We start from the raw sequence: 26,525 nt of genomic DNA on the forward strand, positions 1-26,525 counted from the left end.
TATTTGTTACATTCGAGACACAGTATTTGGTGCTGGGTATTAAGAGGTGAATGACTCAGACGTAGTTCCTTTTTTCATGGAGTTTACAGTCTACGGTCTAACTGCATTAAAACTATATAAGGACTAACTGAGCGTACACTAACTGCTTACAGCCTAACATAAATACAAGATAGAATTCGCAATAAGCTCTAAAAGAGGAAGCCTTACATCCATAATAAAGCCACCCTGAATCATTTTTAGAATGACGTGTGATGGAAATAATAGCAGATCAAATACTCAGAGGAAGGAAAAAGTTACCTGAGAAAATTTCTGATAGTAGATTTTTTTTTTTTTTTTTTGAGCTTTATCTTGAAGGACAGATAGATTTGTCCACTCCAAGATGGCAAAAGGGCTTTCAAGGAGGCGTCAAGGCATCTGGAATCCTCTCCCCGTGCTAACTGAGATGTGACAGCATCTCCGTGGAATCAGTCGGCATGCTTCATCTCCGGCGCACCCACAGAATGTCTGGCACTTTAAGGCCCTAATCCCAGGGCATTGATAGCATTCACTTTTGAGGCAGGTGTTTGGAAGTTATATAGACAGAGCTTGGCTCTGGTCTTGAAGCATAACTCCTTTCCTTGGCCCTCCAGCTCAAAAGGCTATGTAACATGATGGTTAGAGCACTTACTTTGTACTCAGATGGACCTGTATTCAAATCCCTACTCTACTACTTAATAGAGAACGGAACTTGCACAAGCCACTTAATTATGCTATGCCTCAGTTTTCTCATTTTGAGAGAATTTGAAATTGGATACTGAAAATGCTTAGCACAGGCTATGGTCATTCAGACAAGTACTGTTACTGAAACTTGCTTGTGCATGTTCTTCTAGTTTCTGAGATTTCTGGAAACAGAGAATGGGTCCTTACTCTGCCTAGTCTCTCTGGCACTCAGCACATAGTAAGTCAACAGCAAGTAGCTCTTGAAAGAATCTTAAGATTTTCACTTTTGTCACTGGCTTGGGAGCATGTACCATGTTCTCAGTCTACAGCGACACTTAAGACTATCACAAATATGAAATCCACAGTACATGGATTTAAAATCAATTGCATTTTGTGAGTGTTCAGGAGGAAATGATACGCTTTATAACTATAGAGAACATGCCTATCTTCTCTATTGTTGTATCCCGCGTACTTAATTTGGGGCTGAGCACACGATAGGTATTTAATAAATATGTACTGAAAAGATGGACAGTTAGATAGATGGATGGATGGATGGGTGACAGGAAGGAAAATTAAAGAAATGTTACAGAACCAAGAAATCTGGAAATCTCTCAACACGTGTTCTCCAAGACCCCATTGCTCATATTTCTCTCTGGGACCATTAAATTGACCTCAAATTAAGAATTACTAAAAACCTTTCATATGCACTCAATTTTGAAGCCCCCACCCCACCCCACCCCCGTGATCTGGGGAAAGAGATAAACCTCCATCAAGTTTCTGGATCCAGAGGCGGGATCTATGGGTTTAGTATCAGCTTTACCACTGAGCAGCTGGTGGCTCTCTCTGGGGGTTTCAAATCCGTTGTTCTCTCTCACGTCATGCACTGCCTCTGCTGAATTGCATGTGGCTGCCTGGAGTGATACACTCGCAACAGTTCCGTAGTGCGGCTCCATGGAAGTGTTTTGGTATTGATTAAAAATGTCTGCTATGTACACTAGAAGCATGTGTGTGGGTGCAACAGATTTGCCACTCCTGGACTCAGTGATCTTTTACAGTTGCTTCTAAGCCCTGTCCAAGTCTGATTTTGATTCTGCAATCTGCTATCTGTCTGTGTCTATGGAAAGTGTTGAAAAGCTGAGCCAAACATTTCCCATCCGGAGCAATGTCTTGAAAGACTAAACCACAGGCAGCTTGTTGTGGAGAAGCCCTGGCTGAGCTGCGTGGACGAGCATCCCAGTAGCAGCACTGCCTGTTGGCCAGTGCACTCACCTCCCAGAAAAGAGCTCCACCCCAGGCTCGTGGACTTGATTGCCTTGCTACTGAGTTAGAATAGATAGGCTGGAAGGAAAACCAGGACTCTAACCACAGCCTCCTTCCTCTCCTAAGGATTTCAGAGTATTCCCTGTCTCTTGACAAGCTGAAACACTAAGAATTATATGCTTCTATGGAAAAAGCAACACTGAGCAGGCAGGACTCCCCCAAAATTCCCTTATGGAGCCCTCATCCTTCAGAGACTAGCCTTCACTAACTGGCTTGTCCAAACAAAAGACACCAATCCTCCCACAGTAACAACACACACCACTTATTAAACTCTCCCTCCTGTTAGGCACTGTCCTAATTATTTCCATGTATGATCTCAGTTTTTTTCTCTCACATATCTAAGGTCACAGCTACTAGATGGAGCCATACAAAATTGCCATGAGCCAACTATTTTTAATCTACACTAATGGCAATTCCATATGGTTCAAGCTAATAGCAAATGACAGAACCAGGATCCGATAGTATTTGCCTGATACTAGAGCAGAAACTCTCAAACGGAGCACAGAGTCTCCTTGGATATTTGTCAATTGTAGCATTTGTCATTCTTTCCTGCAAATATCTGTTTACATGTCTGTTTCCTTTACTGGACTATTTGAGAGCAAATACTCTCCATCATTGGTCTCTGGAGCACCTCCCTACCCCTTGGGCTATCCCATAGCCTGGTCTTAGCACTCACTGAACTCACCTCTGTTGAATGCAAGCATAAATGATTTTTTTTAAATACATTAATTTCCCAGGCCTCTGGGATGATTGTTGGCTCCACTAGCACCCTAACTGGGCACCAGTTAAGCCACCGTGCTACCAAAGTGTTTTTCAGTGCTGGAATTCAAACACCTAGGGCTTGGAAGGATTTTGGTTTGGCAATCAAAGTTTTCTCAATTCTTTTAAGACACAGGTTGTGCTGGACTCACTCGACTATAAAGATCAGATGTCCTTGGAAAAAAAAAATCCACATTTAAGGCCCTTTCCTGGCTCCTCTCTCTTCCTGACACATTCCAAGAAGGAATTTATGAATGTTGGGAAGGACAAGGGGTGAGGAATTTCTAGAACCTTGCAGAACGCCCTTGTAAGCAACTCCGTGCTTAACTGACTGTGCACAATAAAATCCTCTTGGTGTGAGCTGTCTCGTGCATGGGCAAAATGATATGGAAAGAAGTGCATCTGAATTGCTAAACAGTGAGCTTCCTGCTTGCTCCCCCAAACCTAGGATATTTCACGTACGTGCCTAAATCAACAAGATAAATATACTCTTTCAGCTACTAAAAAATGAAGTCAGAAGTAGCTAATTCTGAAATATGATTCTTGCCAGTTGAAAGTTTTGTCTTTATCTAAAAATGAAATTGTTTATTCTCCAACTGTGACTAAGGAAAAATCCAGAGATTGTTGATTCCTTTAACTAACTATGGTCTTTGTCCTGTGATGAGGTGCCTAAAAATAACCCTTCGTTTATTCCATGCAGTTTCCGAGAGGTTAGCTACTAAACAGCTCTACTGAGAAAAAAGAAAAAACAGGGAGGAAGATTTGATAACAAGACAAGAGGCACCTTAAAGTATAAAATTTTTAACCAAAAAGTCTTTGGGACATAGCTGCTGTGATATTGACTATGGTTTCCTCGCCTGTTCAATGAAGTGTTACCTCGGAGTAATGTTCTGAATAAAAATCTGGAGAATAATCCTATACAGACAGCATCTAATACCAAAGAAATGGAAACATGAACTAATTCTTATCATCAGTAACAAAGACTTAATATTTTAACACTCCCCTCCAGCACCCCCCAAAAAAGCCTTTAGGACCATTGTTTGTTTGTTTGTTTGTATGTATGTATGTATGTATGTATGTAACAAGCACAATAAATGTGCCAGGTATTTCGAGACCCAGGGGCTAAATACAGAAGCCTGTGTTTTTCTCAACAGATGATGCTGTGAGCAATTAGACTCCTAGCCTTAGAGAGGCACAGCAATGCTTACTGAGCTCAGCACCTACTCTTCACACCAACCCATAGTGCCCTCCTTGCTGTGGTTCTACCAACTTTGTGTGCTCATCTGCCTCTGTCAGGTAGCCACAAAGGGAAGCTGCTGTTCTCACTCTCACCTTCTTCCCAGGCCGTCCAACTCTGTGGCCTTTTGCTTCAGTTCTGTAGGCTTCAAATTCTACCCACCGACTACAGTTGTACACATCCACTCTTTAGAATCCCACCATCCTTCAGTTGCATCTCAGATACCATCTCTTTCGAGGTGTCTTTCTTGAACACCTCAAAAGAATGTAGTCTCCCTCCACTTTGAATATTAATAGACTTAGGTTGCTCAATCCCTTTTGTTACCTATTTTATTATTATAGTCACGATTCTCCCTGATTACTGTCTTCTTGATTCTCCCATCCCTTCTAGGTGCAAGTTTCCTTCCTAATCTATTTTCTACTTGACCAGCGTTATTATTATAGGTTCTATTTTCATTAGATACCATATATTTAGCACCTACTATGTGCCAGGCACTGTGCTAGTAACTTAATATATATCTTTTCATTTTACGCCATCCTCCCACAGCTCTATGAAGCAGACAAATGTATAACCCTGTATGAGATAAGGCAACTGAGACTCAGAGGGCAAAGTGAATGTCCACAGGTAGCAGCTACTACCATACGTGGAAGAGTCAGATTCTAACACAGTCTACTTCTCTCCAAAGACCAGGCTGTTTCTCCCACATCCAGCCGCTTCACCAACAGAGGTGTTTAGACTGCTGAAGGAAGTGGGCTGAGTTCCTTCCAACACACTGGAGCAAAATAGTGCAGAGTCAACAGAAGAAGGAGAATCATGTTACTTTTGACAAGTCCTACCAGCTCCCAAGAGGAGGGAGAGGCAGAGCATGACAAGATGTTAGGTGTGGCCAGTGTGGTTTCTGGAGCAGCTTATTTTTGGTTTGATTTGAGGAGAAGAACCTTATGAAGAACTTGGGACGCTAAGGTATACAGAGAGAGAAATGAGAAAAACATTTCCTATCCCAAGGGTAGAGTGAGGGGAAAGGATGCTGACCTGGGGCAATGTGATGTTGCTTCAGGTTTGCGGAAGACGACAGCCACGAAGACCATTCCTCACTTGTACCTGGATGTGTTTGCACATGTGAGGGATGGAACTTATTGCTTGTGTTTGGGTGAGATACTTCAGAGAACAACCTAGTCTCCTGCACCCGTGTCTGAGGTACCCACCCATTTTCATTAGGTGGGAGACTTAACAATAGCGTTACATTCTCAGAGCCTCTTTGACCTCTCTGAGCCTCAGTTTCCTCATTTGTACAATGGCCTTAATATCAGCGAGCAACCCTCTAAAGCAGTACTGCTCAATAACCTTCCTGCAAAGATGGAAATGTTCTTTATCTGCACTATCTGATATTATGAACACTAGCCATATCACTATTAAGCACGTGAGGTGGGGGTGGTACAACTGAGGATGCCATTTTTGATTGTATTTAATTTTAATTTTAATAACTGCTTGTGGCTAGTAGCTATCCTATTTGAGGGCACAGCTTTAGATCAGTGAATTCAAAGTTTGCTACCTCTTCTTAAACCTTCTCTCTCAAGGGGAAGTCTTTATGGTAGATTTTTCTTCCCCAGGTTAACTATGTTTTGAGAAGTAAATGGGAAAGCCGATACCTAAAGAGTCTCACAAAAACAATTCACAGTAGTTCACTTGGCTCTAAATTGTTGTTTTGATAAAGATAGAAAGCAAAATCTGGTCCACATGTGTGTTTTTGTGCATTCAGCATATACGAGTATGCTGAGACAGGATACAGAGTAAGGCCACAGCCTTGGAAACAGCCACTTTGTCCTGGATATGTGACCTCCAACAATCTAGGTATTGAGCCGGTCCAAAGGCTGTGTCGCTTCCTGCTGCCTTCCTTTGCAATCACTGACTCACCAGATCCTTTAATCTCACCATAAACAATAGATCGGTAGGTAGATAGATGGATAGATGGATGGAGACTGAGAGCAAGATGGAGACAGAGACAGAGACAGAGACAGAGACAGAGACAGAGACAGAGGTAGAGGCAGAGCTATCTCCCAAGGAATATTTGCCTGGGAGCTCTGAGAGAGAGGTCTCCACTTCCCTGCAGAACTCTTATCCTAATTTTAAAAAGCAGATCTTGCAGAAGCCATGGTAGTTTCAAGAGTTATGAGAAAGAAAATCCTGGAAAAAATATTAAGTGCAGTCTGTCTGTTTTACTACAAAGCTTCCCTTTATTGAACTCTGGCTGCTGCCAACGACTGTACCGTTCCCCTTACACACGTCATCTCATGTACTTTTCTCAACAGTCCTATGAAAACACCCGTATCACATTTTATTGATGACACGACTCTGGCTTATGGTAGGAGATAAGACATCACTCAAGGAAGATGCAGTGGTTGAACAGTGACTCTAACCCAAGGCAGTTTGTCTACAAAACCTGGGCTCTTCCCCACTATTCTATCTCTTCACCACTATTCCAGCACCTTGGAGCTTGCTATATTCTCAAGGAAGCCCTTTTGACTGGATAATTCCAACTAGAAAAATATTTCTCCTATTGTGCTGAAATTTGCCTTCTCATCACCAACCCTCCACGGCACCCCCAACACGCATATGCACATTAGTGTTTGTTCTGTCCTTTGGGGCCACAAGGCACAAGCCAGCTCCTGCTTCCCCAGGGCTTATAAGTGGTAACCCTGCCTTCTTGTTTTCAACTATAGGATGAACGCGTACAGGTCTACACTCCTTCCTCCTCCAAGATATTGTCCAGACTTTCCATTGCCTGATCATTTCATATAAAGATAAGAATCTGTTTGTGCTTTTTGAAAGAGTCTCTGTGGGATAAGTTGTTCATTCTCAAATTGTAAAAGCTCTACTGTCAGACTGACCCTTCATGTCTAACCTAAATATCACGAACTGCAATCTACAGCTCTATCCTCAAAGGGGACATTAAGCAGCCAGTTGTCTGCAAAAGAATATTTTACATTCTTAACGGTTATTATTTACTCCTTATCTTTTGCTTCTCTGGTGTAAATATTTCCAGGTCTAGTACATTTATCTTTATAAGATTTACCCTTACCCGTTAGTGATTTCTGTAGCCCCTCTTTGATCTCGATTCAAGTTGCTGCTGACTTTAGGCCTGAATTCAGTGAGGTCAAGTTTAAGCGAAAAAGAGGCCATTGGCCTGGATTGGTGCTAGGTTTTGTTCCTAAGAGTGCAACAGAATTGCAGCTACATTTTGATGTGTGCTTCCTATGGGCCTGACACCGTGTTGAGCTAATTCATAATTCCCTTGGAAAGGATTCTGAACCCCATTTCACAAATGAAGTCATGGTTTAAAGAGGATAAATAGCTTGCCCAAGTCACAGAGATAGTGAGTGGCATTCGAACCCAGGTGTGTCTAATTCTCAAATTGAGGCATTTTATACCACACTGAAGATATAATGGGTCTTTCCCAAAGTATGCAAACATCCATTTGCCCTCAGACCACCATCCGCCAATGGGAAATACACAACGACACAGCCCGGAAGAATCCCATTTCTTTCCTCCAAACAACGCGGCATGGGGCTGCGCCAATGCACGTCCCTGACACGCACAGTGACAAATCCTCCCTCAACCCATTCTCTGGTCATGATTACCCTAGACTCATTGTCTTAAAGTCTCAACCAGCAACTCTAGTGGTCTTTTAGATGGAAACTTAAGTCACTTAGCAACACACACAAAAGTGTTGGGTAGAAGTCCAAAACCGTTTCAAACTTGGCCCATGGCCCTTGCTCATTTAACGGAAAAAAAAAAAAAAAAAAAAAAAGAGGAAGAATTGATGGGAAGAGGGTGGGAAGGAAGGACGTTGTGGAAGGCAAGGAGAGTTAAAGCAATTGCCATAGAGTATGCAATCAATAAATATTTGTCCAGTAAACGAATAAGATGAGTTATGCTGGTCTGAGAGAAGAGAACTTTCCAAGTTCTCTTCATAATAATTTTTATTCAGTGCGCTCACCTACATCACAGATCCACAAATGCCTATTTAGGAAACTAATTTGAGTGAGAAACTCAGAAGAAGTTTGTGTTTCCTTTTTGTCTTTGTGTTTTGTATTGTTTTGCTTTGTTTTTGCCTACCCAGGGGTAGAAGGCCAAAGTAGATGTTACATGGATAGTAGGTAAAATATCAAATATCAATATAATTAGGATGTGGTAAGGAGAGGAAGTTTTTGATTAAAGGTACAGCTGGTGCTTTCTAGGTCCCCAGACCCCTGTTCAGTCCTACAGAAATTCTTCTTGGTTCAGTTTTTCCCGCCACAGTCCTTCTCCAGGTTTTGCAAAGACACTCTGTCATCACAGAGGAGATTATGTTGATGCATTCTATCCTTAGGATAAGATCTTCCTAGGAAAAAAAGTTGGAAAACCTCTGATAGAATAAGCAATCCAAACACCACATCTAATTGACATAAACAGCCACCTTAGAATTTACAAGTTTAAGAACAACATGGGCATAAGAAAATGTCAATTTGTAAAACGATTGATGAAAAACCAAATAGCTGTCAATTATTTTCTAGAACTATATTCAGGTGTATTTCCTAATTAAACAGGACTATGAATGACTTCATACAATATATAGATCATTCTCACATGCATGCATGGCATATTTTAGTCAATATTATAACCACCTAAAGATTAACCGCGTCTTCCTGTCTTTACTCAGTAAGTTCTCACCCGCCTTTGACAATACCCCTTTCTTCTATACTTGATATCCCATACAGGTGAATGGCCATAACACAGATGAATTAGACAGCTTAGCAGAGTAAGAACGGCCTCACAATAGCATATTCTCCTCCAACCTCTGTTTGTATCTAATCCTCTGTACTCTTTTAGAGACCACTGTGTACCAGCACTGCAGTGAATATTGCAGAAGTATCAGGAGAGCTTCAAACATAGCAGACATAAAATAAAAGTTCACTTGGAATTACAGATGTTCAATAGATTCAATTACCAGTAAATACGAATAAGCTTGTTGTTTTTCTTTATTTACCTGTAGAAGAGAATTCCTTCAAGAAGATCAGGAACAACTGATTTGGAGTCAACTCTGTGCTTCCGAATCCCCAATTCTGCCTGAGAGTGAGACAGCCTAGGACCTTTGAACCCCAGAAATATCCAGCCAACCCCACCTCCACCATGGGGGCTGTGACTCAGCTATTGGCGGGCATCTGCCTAGCTTTGCTTGCCATCCCTACCGAAGGCGGGGTTCTCAAAAAATTCGTTCGACACAAGCGACAGAGTGGGGTGAACGTCACCCTGTCGGAGGAAAACCAGCCAGTGGTGTTTAACCACATCTACAACATCAAGCTGCCTGTAGGGTCCCAGTGCTCCGTGGATCTGGAATCAGCCAGTGGGGAGAAAGACTTGGCCCCACCCTCGCAGCCCAGTGAAAGCTTCCAGGAGCACACCATGGATGGGGGAAACCAGATCGTCTTCACACACCGAATCAACATCCCCCGCCAGGCCTGTGGTTGTGCCCCTGCCCCTGACATCAAGGAGCTTCTGAGCAGACTGGAGGAGCTGGAGAACCTGGTGTCCTCCCTGAGGGAACAGTGCACCGCAGGAGCCGGCTGCTGTCTCCAGCCTGCTGAAGGTACGAGCTGGTGACTGGCCCAGCCTGTCACTGCGCAAATGGAAGTGATGAGCATGGCGGGATCCATGAGTTGTTTCCCAAGTGGGTTCCCTGGGGAACTAGCCTCGCAAGGCATCACTAAAAAGAGATTTTTACGGTCAAATAAGTATGGAGAATGTAACCATGTCTATTCTACTCTTGGCGACAGATGTTTCTTAGCAGAATTTACAGGCTTTTGAGAAGTCTTACTTTGGGAAACCCTGTTTCTCTTTGATTACTAGTTTCTAAAACTTGTTTGACATGAAATCTACCCCAAGCCTATGAACACATTATGAAATTCCTGACCCAAAGATCACATTCTGAAAGATACTGATACAGCCCTATACAATAGGGAAACTAAGGCCCAGATGTGGCCACGTTGGGACTTAAACCACCGTGTTCCACAGCCTGGTGTTCTCACAGGGGTATAGTGCTGCGTATGGTGGTGCAAAGTCTGTGGGCATTGGCAAAGTGCTCAGTTGAATGGCAATAATGATGACGGTCACAACCATGGACTGAGCCCCTTTTATGGAACAGGCACTGTAATTCATTATCTCATTTAATCCTCCCAACAACCTTGTAAGATAAAATTGAATATTCCCATTCTGCAGATCTAGAAACTGAGTCTCAAGGACGTTAACCAACTGGCAAGATGACATGAAGGGTAGTAAGAGATAGCCGGTTTGAACATGCCTGTGTGTCTCCAGAACTCACAGTCTCCAAGTAATCCCTGCCTGCACCCCTTTTGAAGGAATTTTGCCACTTTGGAATTATGCCTTCATCTCCATTTCCTAATGTTTATAGAATTACAGGAGTTCCAACAGCTTCAAATGAAAACATCTATTTCCGCCACTCAGAAAAAATTACCAGAAATTACTTGGACAAATTATTTTCAGAGTAGACCTAATTACCGTAAGTGGGAAGTACTATAATAAAACATGCTCTAGAATTCTAAGGCAAAAAAAAGGCAGAAAGAAAGAAAGTTTTATTTATGCATAAATTAGTTTATCTTCCCCCTCTGTCAACTCCCTGACAAATGTAGATGGGAGTTACACAATAGGATTAATTCTAAAGAGTAAGTTGAAATAATTGTTTAGAGCAGTGCTATTCAATAAAAATATAATGTGAGCCGCATATGTAACCTTAGATTTTTCCAATAGTCACTTTGAAGAAATGAAAAAGAAACAGGTAAGAATAATTTTAATCATCTATTTTCTTTCAGCCAATAGAACTGGAGTATCCATGTTCTGCCTGGAATCAATATAAAAATTATTCACGGATGTTTTACATTTTTTTCTTTTATACTAAGCCTTTGAAATCTGGTGTACATTTTATTTTATACGTACAGCACGTCTCAATCCAGACGAGCCATAGTTCAATTGCCTGGTAGCCCCAAGTGTCCAGTAGCCAGCACACTACACAGCACATGTCAGATTCTCACTTTTCAACCCAGCTTTTTTTCAGTTGCCTTCCTTCCTGCTGTCAGGAAGGGGATCAAACATATTAATACAATTGTGTTTAGACGCAGAGAAAATAGAGTGAGTTTTGGTTCTTCTTGGGCTCCATGGAACTCACGCTAGTTACTCCTGCAAGGTAAGCCGACACATTACATAGCCTTTAAAGGGCTGAAGTGGTGTCAGCGCTGACACACGCACCACTGCAGCCCTCAGGAAGGAGAGGGAAAAAAAAGATAAAGGTGCATGAGTTTTGTGGGGGCAGCGCCAAATTGCAAGTTGTCCTGACAGAATTAGAAAGCCACTCATTAGCTGCCTAATTTCGGTTATGGAAAATTAGATAGTTTTGGTTACATAAAACCCATATACCAACTTGAGTCAACCCGGAAAACTTTGAAAGAGAACATCACGATGAGCACAGCCAGTCACCTCTGAATGTCCCCATTTAACCCTGATGTACCCCAGGGAAGTAGGTTATTGGTCCAACTCCACCGATGAACAAACTGAGCTCCAGAGGGTCTAAATTCCTTCCCAGATGCAGCACAGCTATTGAGTCAAAGAGTCAGAATTGGGTTCAGTTCAACAATTATTTCTTGGACACCTCTTTTGTGCCTGACCTTGTCTGGGCACCAAGGTAGCAGCATAGCCCAATATCATGCATTTCACTGGGATTATGGGACTATGTGAAAATCTGATGAAAACTATGGATCCTCTTCCCAGGGGAGGAAACACACACACACACACACACACACTATCTTTGTATAGTAGGCTGCAATTTTAGAGAATACAGGTTAAGAAGTCCTGGCTAGTATAATCTGATGTGAATCCCATCTGGTTTCACAAACTGAGAAACTAGTTTTTAAGTCAGATGGGGCCTGAGGGTGGAACCTGTGCTCTGGCTGAATTTGAATCTGGGTTTCACGGGTAGCAATGGAGAAATCGGGCTGTAGTACTCAACTTGAGGACATCTCTTCTCTTTGCTGCAGGCCGCCTGGACACCAGGCCCTTTTGCAGTGGCCGGGGCAACTTCAGCACGGAGGGGTGTGGCTGTGTTTGTGAACCTGGCTGGAAAGGCCCCAACTGCTCGGAGCCCGAATGTCCCAGCAACTGTCACCTGCAAGGCCAGTGCCTCGATGGGCAGTGCATCTGCGACGAGGGCTTCACTGGAGAGGACTGCAGCCAGCTGGCCTGTCCCAGCGACTGCAATGACCAGGGCAAGTGCGTGAACGGGATCTGCATCTGTTTTGAAGGCTACGCCGGGGCTGACTGCAGCCAGGAGGTCTGCCCAGTGCCCTGCAGCGAGGAGCACGGCCAGTGCGTGGACGGCCGGTGCGTGTGCCACGACGGCTTTGCCGGCCATGACTGCAATGAGCCGCTGTGCCTCAACAACTGCTACAACCGCGGACGGTGCGTGGAGAATGAGTGTGTGTGCGACGAGGGCTTCACGGGCGACGACTGCAGCGAGCTCATCTGCCCCAACGACTGTTTCGACCGTGGCCGCTGTGTCAATGGCACCTGCTACTGCGAAGAAGGCTTCACAGGAGAAGACTGTGGCCAACTCACCTGCCCAAATGCCTGCAACGGCCAGGGCCGGTGTGAGGAGGGCCAGTGTGTGTGCGACGAGGGCTTTGCTGGTGTGGACTGCAGCGAGAAGAGGTGTCCCGCCGATTGTCACAACCATGGCCACTGCATCGACGGGCAGTGTGAGTGTGACGATGGCTTCACGGGAACTGACTGCAGTGAGCTCAAATGTCCCAAGGGCTGTAGCGGCCACGGCCACTGTGTCAACGGGCAGTGCGTGTGTGACGACGGCTACACTGGGGAGGACTGCAGCCAGCTGCGGTGCCCCAACGACTGTCACAGCCGGGGCCGCTGCATCAAGGGGAAGTGTGTGTGCGAACAAGGCTTCCAGGGCTACGACTGCAGTGAAATGAGCTGTCCCAATGACTGTCACCAGCACGGCCGCTGCGTGAATGGCATGTGTGTCTGTGACGATGGCTACATGGGTGAAGACTGCAGGGATCTGCGGTGCCCCAAGGACTGCAGCAACCGGGGCCGCTGTGTGGACGGGCAGTGCGTGTGTGAGGACCGCTTCACCGGCCCCGACTGCACGGAGCTGTCCTGTCCCAGCGACTGCCACGGCCAGGGCCGCTGTGTGAACGGGCAGTGTGTGTGCCATGAAGGCTTCATGGGCAAAGAGTGCAAGGAACGGAGGTGTCCCAGTGACTGTAATGGCCGGGGCCGCTGCGTGGACGGCCAGTGCATCTGCCACGAGGGCTTCACGGGCCTGGACTGCGGGCAGCGCTCCTGCCCCAACGACTGCAGTAACTGGGGACAGTGTGTCGCCGGCCGCTGCATCTGCAATGAGGGCTACACCGGGGAAGACTGCTCCGAGGGTGAGTGCCGTGCTCAGCCTAGCGAGGTAATGGCCATGACTGAGTGTACGCCTGGTATGCGCTGGAGAACGAAGTGTCACACACACACACACACACACACACACACACACACACACACACACACTCTTTGAAGGGACCCTGGTCATTCCCCTGTTACAGGGCGACCTATTTGAAATCTCAGAGGCTCAGAGAGGTTATGAAATTGTCTCAAGGACACGTGCTAATACATCACAGAGCTGACACATGACCATACCGCCTACTTTGTCTACACTGAGTTTAGCACCCATTGCCCAGGATGAGGTAGATGAAGTGAGAACCTCCCTTTTGCGAAGCATCAACCCTCTTTCCTACTTCCCATCGACCCTGAACCAATAATAAACTAAATCCCTCTATTCAGATGGAAGTAAAAACTCCACTACATTGAATGGACAGTGAGATTCTTTAAAACAAACTTTTAAATACACTGTGCTGAAGACTAAATGCTGATCACCTATGAGGCGGCCTGTCTCTTAAATCATTTTTTCCTGTGCTGTCTTCGATCCCAAGGGTTATGAGCTCCTTAAAGGGTCACTATCCTTACAATGAGCACAAGGCATAGTATACAGTAAGTGCCCAGTAAATGCTGATTGAGTAAAAACACAGCAAACACCGGTAATGTTCATGTTTAATGAACGTCTTCTTTGTGCTTCTCTCATCCACCCATATTATAATTGTCATAGTGGAGAATTTCTACTGTGGTTATAAAGCTGTTGGTAGATAAGAATAAATAAATGGCTCTTTGTTTAACGTGGCAAAAACAGGAAAGCCTGAGTGCAAAGAACCCCGGCTGGCAGGCGGGAGATGTGAGTCCCAAATTTGATGAGAGAAACAAAGTTGGGCAAGTCCCTCTGCCTCACTCACATTTAGAAATTAAAAAAGTTGGACCAGCTGAGCCCCAAACACCCTCCCAGCACTAAGGAAGTCTGACTTGAAGTTCAGAGCAGGGAGCTAAGCTTAGGCTGCAACTGGCCTGAATCTGAACGAAGTTCTGGGGCATGACAAAGTCAGAGGGGCTGGTCCACAAAGAACCTTAAAGACCACACTGCAGACTTGAACTGTAGCCTGAAGGCAATCCAGCCACCAATGCTTTTAAAGATGGGTCTCCCCAGGGTGTCCTGCTGAGATCTGCATTTTAGAAAACGGAAGGTAGATCTCAGGCCTCTGTGACTGGCAATAGAAGATACAGGTCAGGGGGAGAAAAACCTAGAAAGAATTTATTACTGACCCCAATGGTCCTTTCTTATACCCACCAGTGTCCCCTCCCAAAGACCTCATTGTGACAGAGGTGACAGAAGAGACCGTGAATCTGGCCTGGGAGAATGAGATGCGGGTCACGGAGTACCTGGTCATGTACACGCCCACCCACCAGGACGGCCTGGAGATGCAGTTCCGCGTCCCCGGGGACCAGACGTCGGCTACCATCCGGGAGTTGGAGCCAGGCGTGGAATACTTTATCCGTGTGTTCGCCATCCTGGAGAATAAGAAGAGCATTCCCGTCAGCGCCAGGGTGGCCACTTGTGAGTGAGCACCACCGCCCTGGGCAGCCGCAGCTGCCCTCCCCTCGCCCAGTGCAGAACCGCTCCCAGGGGTCACTGCCTCACATTTGTCCCCACAGCTCTCTAGCTGGCCTTTCATAGTTACACCAGTTAAGATCCTGGGATCCAAGTAAGCCCACTGAATATTATTTTTAAAGAAACTCCTCATATACTAACTCATTTCACTCTTAATAATCCTATGAGATAACAGCCATTGTCAACCCATTTTACAAATGAGGAAACAGACTCTGAATGAGTGGTTAAGCATCTCATCCCAAACCACACAGTTAATAAGTGGTAAAATGGGATTTGAACCTTGGCAATCTGGTTGCATATTTATGCTCTTATCATTCTATTCTACTACCACCTTCCTGTGGAGCTCGCTGGCGCGCTCTCTCCCCATATATACATATATACACATACATATATATATACATATATACATATATATACATATATACACATATATACATATATACATATATATGTATACAGATAGATATAGATATTTATAGATATAGATATATATCTGTATATACATATTTTTAAGTGGAAATATTAGAGTTTAAGTTATTCCTTTAAGAGTCCAATGTCTGTATAATTTTCTTCATAACCTAAAAGCAAGTTGTGGCTAAAAATGGGTCCTTTTTTGGCTTAGTAATCATCACATTGTGTGCCATGTTAAACTTGTGCTACCTGCCAGGAAGCGTGCCCAGCAGTCTCCATGGAATATATCCCTCAGTCCTGAAAACATTCCCAAGGGGCAGGCGTACTCACCTCCTTCTCCCGAGTAAAGAAACTGAGGCTGGGGGCATTCCGTGTGACTTGCCCAAACATACAGAATTTGAAACGGTGGCACTTACAATCTAGTCCATGTCTGTCCAGTTTTAAAGGCTGTGTGTATATTAGGTTTAGCCATATGAAATTGCCAATATTTAACCATATGTCTGGTCCTAATATTGATTTCCATGCTGCCTCACAGTGGGCAGCTCCCCAGAAGAGCCCTGAAATAGACTCCAACTCGTATGGTCAGCCCTGACTGTGGCAGGCCCCCACCCTTGGGTTCAGAGGAACAGGGCGCTGTCACCCCCACCACGCATGTAGCCATCCTTAGCTCCTCTCTGTGCTCTTCCTGACAGACCTGCCTGCACCAGAAGGCCTGAAATTCAAGTCCATCAAGGAGACATCTGTGGAAGTGGAGTGGGATCCTCTGGAAATCGCTTTTGAAACATGGGAGATCATCTTCCGGAATATGGTAAGGGTACGAAGGAGCGGGCACACCAGGAGCTGAGAGGTGGTCAAAGGGCTCTGCAGACTTTTATACCAACTCTAGTTCCTTGACCCTCATTAGCCCCTGTGTGTCTGCATATACATTTTAAGTGATTTTTAGTGAGTCAATAAGCATAGCACTTAGGGCTGAGAGCCTAGACAAGTAGACATTAAGTCATTTCTGGGTTCCCAATGTTCTTCATAGTCTTGCAAGTCTCTACTCAGAGAAGAAATGGTCCCTGTCTCAAAATGCCTGTGGGCCTAAAGCACAGGTGAGGCAGGGATGTAGGTTCCTGGGTTCAAGCCCAGGCTCTGCCACTAACTAACTGTGTGACTATGGGACAGCACACCTGACTTCTGTGACTCTGGCTTCTCAGTCCAGCAAAGGAGACATTAGGGCTGTGTCTCCAGAATTGCTTTGGCTTCTCTGCCACTTGATTTGAGTGTCTAAGTGGTGGGTACAGAAGTTCATGAGAGGGAGAAACACACTTGACAAATGTCTTTGTCATCTCTTTACCATCAGCACCTACCATACTGATGAAATGCCTAGTAAGTGCTTCGTGAATAGACGAAAGAATAAATGAGGAATGCATGAATGTGAACTGAGTGAACCTCATCAATGAAGAGGCTGGCCCCTCCTCTAGGTCTTACCAAGGTGCTTCTACCTTTCAGAACAAAGAAGATGAGGGAGAAATCACCAAAAGCCTGCGGAGGCCAGAGACCACGTACCGGCAGACTGGCCTAGCTCCTGGGCAAGAATATGAGATCTCTCTGCACATCGTGAAAAACAACACTCGGGGCCCAGGCCTGAAGAGGGTGACAACCACCCGTGAGTATCACCTTTAAGACCACTGACACAATGGCAAAGCTGACTGTCCCTCATACCCCCTCTGCTTGATCACATGCCCTCTTACATAGCTCCTGTATCAATTAGCTTTTGCTATGTGAAAAACAAGCCTGAAACTTAGTGGCTTAAAACAATAATTCTGCACGTTGATGATTTGGGTTGGGCTCAGCTGGACAAGTTTTCTGTTCTTGACTGGGCTCACTTATGCATCTGTGTGGGCTGGGGGCTGGTTGGCCTAGGATGGCCCCAGCCAGGATGGCGCCTTTCTGCCCCACGGGTCTCTCAGCATCCAGCATGCTAGCCTGGACCTGCTTTCATGGCAGCGGAGCGGGCTGAAAACTGGCACTGTATCACTTCTGCCAAAGCAAATCTCAAGGCCAGTCCAGATTTAAGGGGAAGGGAAACAAACGGGGCTATATCTTGAGGAGAGGCGCTGCAACGTGATATTTCAAAGTGGCACAGACACAGCAGGATAAATAACTGAGACCATTGCAAACAATCTACTGCATCATCTAACTTAATATTAGCACAAGTCCTGAGAAAGAGCTAGGGCAAATATTAACGTTGTTATTATTTTTGAAGCATAGAAACTGAGGCTTAGAGAAGCTAAATCAATATAACTAACACCACGTGGTTGATACTCTCAGGATCACAATTGTAAGCCAGGGTCCAGTTTTATAACTTGAACTCCATCACCACTAGCATTGAGTGGGCTCTGGTTTATGTAGAATGTGGACCCCGCATCTTCAACAGGAACCAAAATAAAATGTCACTCAATACAATTAATATCAGAACTTCTTGGGGGTAGGCTAGGATTTGGCATTGCTAGATCATTTAGTGTGGGGGAAGTTTGGAGTTGTTCTACTAGAAAGCTAATTTTTTAATAAATAAATAAATGAAATTATTTTCACTGCCATTTGGGAAAACGTCTTTATCTTTTTCAAAACCTCGAATGTGCCAACTGCTTAAGGAATTGACTCTTCTTGGCAGGGGGTTGTTGGAAAAGTTAAATCTGTTGACTAATGACAAGAAAGAACATCTTGCATTTAAATATTTGCACAGTTTGCCCAGCTCACAGCCAAGTCATAGGACTGTCTTCTTCATAAGCAATTGCTTTCCATCATCTTGACAACATCCCTCTGTGGTAGGTAGAAGGCAGGTACCGACAGGAAAAAATCATTAGATCACCAGAAAGGCATAAAAAAGATCAAGCAAATGCTTATTTGCTGTAGAGAAGGCACACTGAAAATACAAAAGACATTTCTTTCATCAGCCCTTTTTCTTTTTTAATCTAAATTGGGGATTGGCTGCTTTATTTTCTTCGTATTGCAGGACAAACATCCTAACATTCGAAGTTCTATAATCACGTAGATATCAACACTGAGAGGTAGATATTTACCTGTTCATTTTGCCACTACCCAAACTTTTTCCAGGCGTAAAGCATCTTAAAGATTTGGTGCCAAAACATTTTTGCCTCTTTCCCTCTGATCTTTATAGAGGTGGTATTACAACCATTTTGGTCAGGTGACTATTTTTGAGAGGCCCCACATTTGGAGGAGAAGAAAGGGCATGGACTTTGGACCCATGCAGTCCTGAGTCTGAATTCCAGCTTCACCACTTCTCTAAGCCCCTGACCCACCATCTGGAAAGTGGGTTTATCGTATCCTCCTTGTGGAGTTGGCATGAGAGTTGAGACATAAATGACAAAGCACTGAGCTTGGCCCATGGTAAGCACAGGAGGAGGTGAGTCTCCTCTATTCAAGGGTCCCCAGTCTAGGGGACCAGTGTCCTTGACTGATTCCCAACCTTTAATAGAAGGGCTGCTAAGGAAGGCGGCAGGTATGGTTTGGGAGCTTGCCAGCACCTGTAAGAACACAAAACAGGCAGCTTCCTGTTGAATTATAGCATCATTTTCATTGTGTGTTTTATGAGTTCGTTATCTGTGAGCTGAGAGTGATGTATTAACACTGAGAATTCAAAAAAATAGACTCTGCAGGTTTCTCACAATCAGCTATGAATTATTCCTTCCTCTCATCCCCTATATAAAACCAAGTTCCTTTCGTTTGCTATTGTTTCCTCAACCAATGCTGAAAACACAAACTTAATTATTTTTTGAAATGAAGAAAGAAGGAAACATGGACCGAATGCGTAGTAAGTCTTAATTTTAGACATTTACTGAATGCCTGGAATGTTTTATTGTTTACATTAGAATTTTTTTTACATAATTTTTAAGACTAGAGTTAAGACATAAATGACAGAGCCCGACTCTATGCTGGGGATCTAGAAAGGTCAAAGAACCCTCTGTCTGAATGAATGGGTGACCCTATCTGAATTGAATAATGCAGTTTGAATAAACTGTAGAGAAATCTATTACAGAACAGCGAGAAAAACACTCTTCTTTTTAATTGTGGTAAGAACACTTAGCATGAGACCTACCCTCTTAATGAGTTTTTAAGTGTACAATATAATATTGGGGACCAACCGCACAATAGTGTTCAGCAGATCTCTAGAACTTAATCTTCTTAATTAACTGAAATTTAAATGTGTTGGGGAGGGAGTATGTGTGTATCTGATTGCAGCAGGACCAAAGAGGGCTTCTCGTTAGGAAGTGAGATTTTGAAGGATGAACAGGAGATTTTTCAGAAGGGGGTCGGGGGCAATCTCAGGGAGAAGAAACAAAGGAACAGCAAGTGCAAAGGCCAGGAGATAGGAAAAAGCATGACTTATTCTCAGAGCCCTGAGCCACCTGCTATCTGAGCATAAAACAAAAGGGTAGATGGAGCAGGAGGTGAGTAACTGGGCAGGAGGAAAATCCAGATGAGGATACAAAGATAGGCAGCCATGGCTATTCTGCCTACTTTTTTTTTCATGAAAAGTTCCTGTCCATATGCTGCCAAGACAGTCCTTGCTTCACAGAAAAACAACAGAGACCAAGTCAATGTTTTTAAAATCAAGTAGCCCCTGAGCTTGTTCCTTCAATTTATGAGAACAGTAATGATAATAATAACAGAGTAACAACCACTTATCATGTAACTGCCATGTTCCAGGCTCCATGCCAGATGCTTTGCAACCAACCATTATCTCCCTTACTATTTGGGGGGGGGGGGGAAGAAAACAAAAAAAAATCCTGCAAGGTAGCAGTCATCATGCCTACTTACAGCTTGTCGAACAGGAAATTGAGACTCAGAAAGATAATGGAAGGTCAAGTGGTCAGAATTACACATAAATGTACGCAGATGGATCTGGATGGCTGCCAGCCCTCTCTCTGCGGGGCCCCTGGCACTGCCCCCAAACCCTGAAATGGCTGTCCTCTGCTCATCACAGGGTTGGATGCCCCCAGCCAGATCGAGGTGAAAGATGTCACAGACACCACTGCTCTGGTCACCTGGTTCAAGCCACTGGCGGAGATTGACAGCATAGAACTCTCCTACGGGATCAAAGATGTGCCTGGCGACCGCACCACCATCGATCTCACACATGACGAGAACCAGTATTCCATCGGAAACCTGAAGCCAGACACCGAGTATGAAGTGTCTCTCATCTCCCGCAGGGGCGACATGTCCAGCAACCCTGCAAAAGAGACCTTCACAACAGGTAACGGGCCTTCCCCTCTTTTCAGTACCAGCAAAGAAAGGATTGCAAGACTTCCACCCCACCCTGTGTCAGGGTGTTTTCCAGGCTCCTTTTAGAGTAGAAAAGAGAAAGGGAATTTTCATTCCTTTAAACGTTATTTTTAAATATTGTAGTGGTTGGTTGACTAATTTTTCAAAGAAAAAAAATACCCAAAATCATCTTTCAAAGCAAAAAAAAATATATGTGTGTGTGTGTGTGTGTGTGTGTGTGTGTGTGTGTGTATACATAGAAGGTGCTGGTCTGACCTCAGAAGTTCTAGTAAACATTTTTAAATAATTTTTTTAATAATAAAATGCAGTATATGGAAAACATGAATGACAAAGTTGCTTCCTAACCTCTGAGCCTACGGCAAAGTGTCAGTCACTCATTCGATAAAAATTTTTCCAGAGCTCAGTAACCACCACGTGACTTATTAGAAATACACTGATGCACACAGCAAACCAGTTCTTAAACTCACAGAGCTTATTTCTAAGTTTTTATATAGTTTTTAAAGCCGCAAATCTGAGGAAAACAGAAATGATTAAAGTATCACACACATTAATAATGGGGGAAGTGCCAAATGTGAAGCATTTCTTTACATTTGTGCATCAGTTAGTGAGACAGGTATGTGGGCGATATTGTCATTTTTCTCGAATGGCAGGAGGCTTTTGTATATCAGCTTGAATTGTCAGACTCCCCCTCTCCTGGTGTCTGGTGTTTTCCACACAAATGTTCCTTCCTCTCCCCTACAGGCCTGGATGCTCCCAGGAATCTTCGTCGCGTCTCCCAGACAGACAGCAGCATCACCCTGGAATGGAGGAATGGCAAAGCGGCCATCGACAATTACAGAATTAAGTACGCGCCCATCTCTGGAGGTGACCACGCTGAGGTCGAAGTCCCAAGGAGCCAACAAGCCACAACCAAGACCACACTCACAGGTGAGCTCGGCACCTCAGACCCAGCCCGCTCTGGGGCCATGTCCCCCTGTTGCAACCCTCCAGCGTGAGAAAACAGTGCAGTTCCCAGCAATCCCTCTCACTTGAACATCAAGGAGTCAGTCTGTAGAACATTCCAGACATTGAGAAATCATAGCCTCCAGGGACAGCTCAGAGCATTTTCATGATCCTGTGAAAGCCTTTCCAGTTTGGGGGCTGAATTTCAACTTGCATATTCTGCCGTAGGTCTGAGGCCGGGAACTGAATATGGGATTGGAGTGTCTGCTGTGAAGGGAGACAAGGAGAGCAATCCAGCCACCATCAACGCGGCCACAGGTGAGGTACTCCTGGATCCCCACCACTGGGCTGGCACCGCCAGTCTCCACAGGGCCGAGGAGGCAGAAAACCTGCTTGAAAAGACAGAGTAAATGCCCCAAGGAGAAAGGGGCCCCTAGGATCATCAAGCCCAGATGTCTAATTCAAAAGTAATGTAAGCGTACCACATCTGAATGATGCCAACCGGCGCGGCTCTCTCCATACAGGAAGGGGAACGGGCTTTTCTTTTTTTTGTGGGGGGGGGGAAATTGGAACCAGACTTTATAAGACATCTATAGACTTTTTAAGTTGGTAACCAGTTCCATGTTGTTGTTTTTTCATACCATTGACTAATCAAAACACATCTGGGGGCGTTTTCTCTGTGGAAAACTCCTAACATATATGGTATACCCTGGTCATACAGATTTATAAGTGACAGGAACATAGTTTAAGTCAGACTTTGCTCTTACCTCTGGCATCCTGTAGCCCCAGCTTGTGGGTAAGGAGCGTGAGGAGCCACCTGATTTGAAGCCATTGATTCTTTTTTTTTTCCTGGAAATTTTTTTTTCCTTGAACTTTTTTTTTTTTCCTGGAAAACTTGTAAAAAAGAAAATGCTTCTCTCTACTTCTCTGCCAGTCTCCTCCTTACCTCCCCCAGACACTGAAGAAAAGGGAGGCTTGTATGCAAAGAGGACATGGATTGTGCCTCCTTGAGCTTCCTTGGTATGCAGGAGACCGTGCTGACCGCTTACATACTCTTGTGTGTTTTTTTATCTTTTTAGTTTGAGGTGATTGTAGATTCACATGCTATTGTGAGAAATAATACAGAGAGATCTTGGACTAAGCCCCTGGCCTGGTTTCCCCCAATGGTAACAACTGTGTAACTATAGAACAATACCACAGGGAAAGTGACACGGGCACAATCAATCAACTTTATTCAGGTTTTACCCGTTTTACATGCACTCATATGTGTGTGTGTGTGCTTACTTCTATGCAATTTTATCACATGTAGATTTGTGAAGCCCTCACTACAGTCAAGGCACAGAATAGTTCCATTACTAGGAAATCTCTTGCTGCATTTTTATAGCCCCAGGCCCCTCCCTCCCTCCCCCCATCCCTAACCCTTGGCAATTATGAATCTGTTCTTCATCTCTGTGACTTCGTCATTCCAAGAATGCTACATAAAAGGAATCATGCAACCTTTAGAGGTTGGCTTTTCCACTCAGCATAATTCTCTTGAGATCCATCCAAATTGGTTCTTATGTCAATAGTCAGCTCCTTCTAAATGCTTTTAATTGAGTAACATTTTGTGGTATGGATATACACTATATTCTTTTTGATCTTCCAAAAATCCAATGAGGTAATGTACAACGGCGTTTACAAAGGTGAAAACTGAGATGCCTGAAGCCACGCAGCCTGGTATGGCAGCCCAGAGCCAGCTGAATTAGAGCCCCAGAAGCAGCCTGCCTCGCTGAGTGTTTTCTGCCTCTCTGTTTTCTTCCCAGAAATGGATGCACCCAAGGACCTTCGGGTTTCTGCAACTACGGAGAGCACCGTGACCCTGCTCTGGAGGTCCCCGCTGGCCAAGTTTGACCATTACCGCCTCAACTACAGCCTTCCCTCAGGCCAGACAGCAGAGATGCAGCTTCCCAGAGATACCACCTCCTATGTCCTGAGAGGCCTAGAACCTGGGCAGGACTACACCATCCTCCTGAGAGCAGAGAAGGGCAGGCACAAGAGCAAAGCCGCGCGTGTAAAGGCTTCCACAGGTGAGGTCAGCCCCTGAGCTCCCTGCAGACCGTCTGTTCACTGTGAGTTTTGCAGACTCAGCAGCCAGGCTGTCTTTATTTGCAAAAAACAGGTGGAAAGACATGCTACTTTCTTTATTCATGAAGACACTAAATACCACTTCTCTTTTTCTCCTGTCCATTGATTCAGCAAATTCCCTTGCTGGGCGATCAACAGTAGGTTTTAGATATTTCTTCCTAGGAGAATTTAAAGCATCAGTGTTGTGTTTGTCTTTGGTAATTCTTCTTTGTTTTGTTTTTTGTTTTTAATTTTGTGCATTTTACAGAGTTTTAAAAATTGTTTCTTATCTTTCCTTCCCTTTAGCCTAACAGTTAATTTACTTTTCATTTTATTTCTTTTTCAAGATGACCAAGATGTTGGTAATAATTCTTTGGTTGTTTCCCATTAAATGTTTTCATTCCAGGTCTTTTGTTTTCCTCTAAGGTTACCTGAAAACGTGCATACAGTCCTTGGAGCCTTCCACGATGCCCGTCTCATTTTCTCTTTCTTCTTAGTTATTAAGAGGTGAACTTCGTTTTCCTGTATGAAAAATATGGACGTATAATTTTGGCCCCCAAACATTCAAGATATATAGGTGGGAAATGTTCATGCTTTGGGGTTTGACAAGTAATAGTTTTTAGTTTCAATTTAATTAGTAAGAATTTATGGAGAACCCACTGAATACATTGGGGTGTGCTAATATTGGAAGGAAGAGTAGGGCACAGGCTACGCACTGTTATTTTGACTCGTGTGCTCCTGTTCACAGACCTTGGGGAAGATTAGATATTCAGAATATTAGACAAAAGTCAATCAAAGTGAGTGATGGCGGGGTGGGGGGCAGTCAGGAGCAGACAGAGAAAGTATCATGGCAGAGACATTACTACCGCTGAATCTCCGTAAGCAGAAAAGGGGCTGAAATGATGGGCACATTTAGAAATGCCTTGAAGAGTCTTGGTTACTTCTGAATACGTTCACCCGCTTATAACAGAAAACTCAAATGACAGTCATGTCAGCAAAATAGAAGTTGGTTTCCTCTCTCATGAAATAAATCTGAGGCTAGGTGATTCAGGGTTAGTATAGCAGATACAAATTATCGCGGCCTCAGGCTCGTTCTTCTCTTTCTGTTCCACTAGCCTTTGTCCTTGGCTTCCATTCTCAAAGTCACCTCCGTGTCACAATGTGGCTGCAGCAGCGCAGCCGACATGTCTGTGTTCTAGGCAGCAGGAAGAAGGACAAACCAAAACCAAAAAGGAGGACCTCCCAGATGAGTCTTTCTGGAAACTTTTCTACTCAGGCATCATTCGCCATGCCTAGCTACCAGCAAGTCTAGGAAAGGTCGTCTTCTGGTTTGTGGTTGTTTGTAAGAAAGAGAGAGAAGGGATGTTTGGAAGACCAAGAGCAACCTCTTCGGAGAGTCGAGAGTGAACCCCAGTGGTCAATCCTAATGGCTGTGCGTGGACTGCTTCCCACCCAGTTGTGAGATGACCATCAAGGATACTGTGAAGGGGAAGCTTAATCACAGGTGACGAAGGGACAGAACAGAATCAGGAAGGAATCAATCTATGGTGCAGAGCTGAATGTTGTAGCTTTATAAACACAAGCTAATTAGAAGGTGTCACGTGTCAACAAAGAACCAGAAAAACAAGAGGGGATTCCTTCTTCTTCACTTTCTCCTCCTCTTCCTCCTCTCCTTCTTCTCTTTCTTTGCTTTTCCCTGAGTTTGACAAATGCTGTTATCAAAGAGCATTTCCTACTCCACTCAGTCATATTACCCTCTGGCTGCAGCCACATTATCTCCTGTCTTCAGTGGGGAAGTCCAGGCCTCAGCTGCCCACGGAGATGAAAACTTTCACAAGAACCACAGCTTGGTATTACTTTGTCTCTGACCGCGAGCCCAGTTTTGGCACCCCAAGGGTTCAGTGATGTCATTTCCCCAGCCATGCCTCCTTCCCGTTGTTTCAAAGAAATTGTGTTGTATATTTAAAGACATTTCTTTATTACAGGGAAAATGTGCAAAGTCCCTTTTATGGGTTCTTCCCCCAGTGCTTCCAGAATATTTCTCTCTTTGGCTTTCTCTACAGAACTATTTTATTGTATTTTATTTTATTAAAAGTGAGGTGGGTGTTTCTTTCCTTCTCCTGAATTCTGTCTTCCCAAGTCCCCTACATTTGCTACAGTCAATAATATACTACATCTGTGTTCTGTGCTAAGCTCTAGAGATGCTAGATCAGTTAAGACAGGTCTGTGCTCCAAGGATCTCGCTATCTAGTAAACAGACAACACAGCACTCTGTTTGCTATAATTGGGGGTGCAGAGGGTACAGCAGGAGCACAAATGCCTTCTGGGCATCAGGAAAGGCTGAAAAGGGTAGGAAGCTTTTGGATTGATACAGAAGAGGCAAACAGGTTGTGTCGTAGAATATGTAAAGAAGTAGAAATCGAGGCACCTGGCCTTGGTCAACATGTGGGAAGAAAACAAAAACAGAAAAAGTGGAAGCTCTTGGGTAAGTGTACCAGGTAGCTATGAGTCTTGAAATGTCAAAGGGCTCTAGGTTGAAACCTCTCAAGAAAGGGACTCCAGTTCTGCATCACTAAATTCTTAACAGCAGAAGTCTGTAAAGTGCCATTCATACATAGTCTGTGAGTTTTATGGAGAAGGTGTAGAATTGGCGGCCCC

At 44.3% G+C, this 26,525-nt stretch overlaps 1 protein-coding gene across 4 annotated transcripts in view; it reads left to right on the forward strand.

Annotated features, from left to right (window-relative positions):
- Positions 1-26,525, forward strand: part of TNC (tenascin C) — an 86,648-nt gene that overhangs the window by 15,721 nt on the left and 44,402 nt on the right. For all 4 annotated transcript variants that reach the window (XM_019731183.3, XM_019731184.3, XM_074330922.2 and 1 more), the window contains exons 2-10: positions 9,048-9,641; positions 12,100-13,509; positions 14,802-15,065; positions 16,223-16,338; positions 17,025-17,181; positions 20,524-20,793; positions 21,564-21,749; positions 21,993-22,082; positions 23,567-23,830. In XM_019731183.3, the coding sequence (XP_019586742.3) occupies positions 9,185-9,641; positions 12,100-13,509; positions 14,802-15,065; positions 16,223-16,338; positions 17,025-17,181; positions 20,524-20,793; positions 21,564-21,749; positions 21,993-22,082; positions 23,567-23,830 (3,214 nt within the window). In that variant the 5' untranslated portion in view covers positions 9,048-9,184. The remainder of the gene's footprint in view (positions 1-9,047; positions 9,642-12,099; positions 13,510-14,801; positions 15,066-16,222; positions 16,339-17,024; positions 17,182-20,523; positions 20,794-21,563; positions 21,750-21,992; positions 22,083-23,566; positions 23,831-26,525) is intronic.

Source organism: Rhinolophus sinicus, chromosome 16, assembly GCF_057876585.1.
Source record: "Rhinolophus sinicus isolate RSI-liver-muscle chromosome 16, RSI-T2T, whole genome shotgun sequence".
NCBI classification, from domain to species: Eukaryota; Metazoa; Chordata; class Mammalia; order Chiroptera; family Rhinolophidae; genus Rhinolophus; species Rhinolophus sinicus.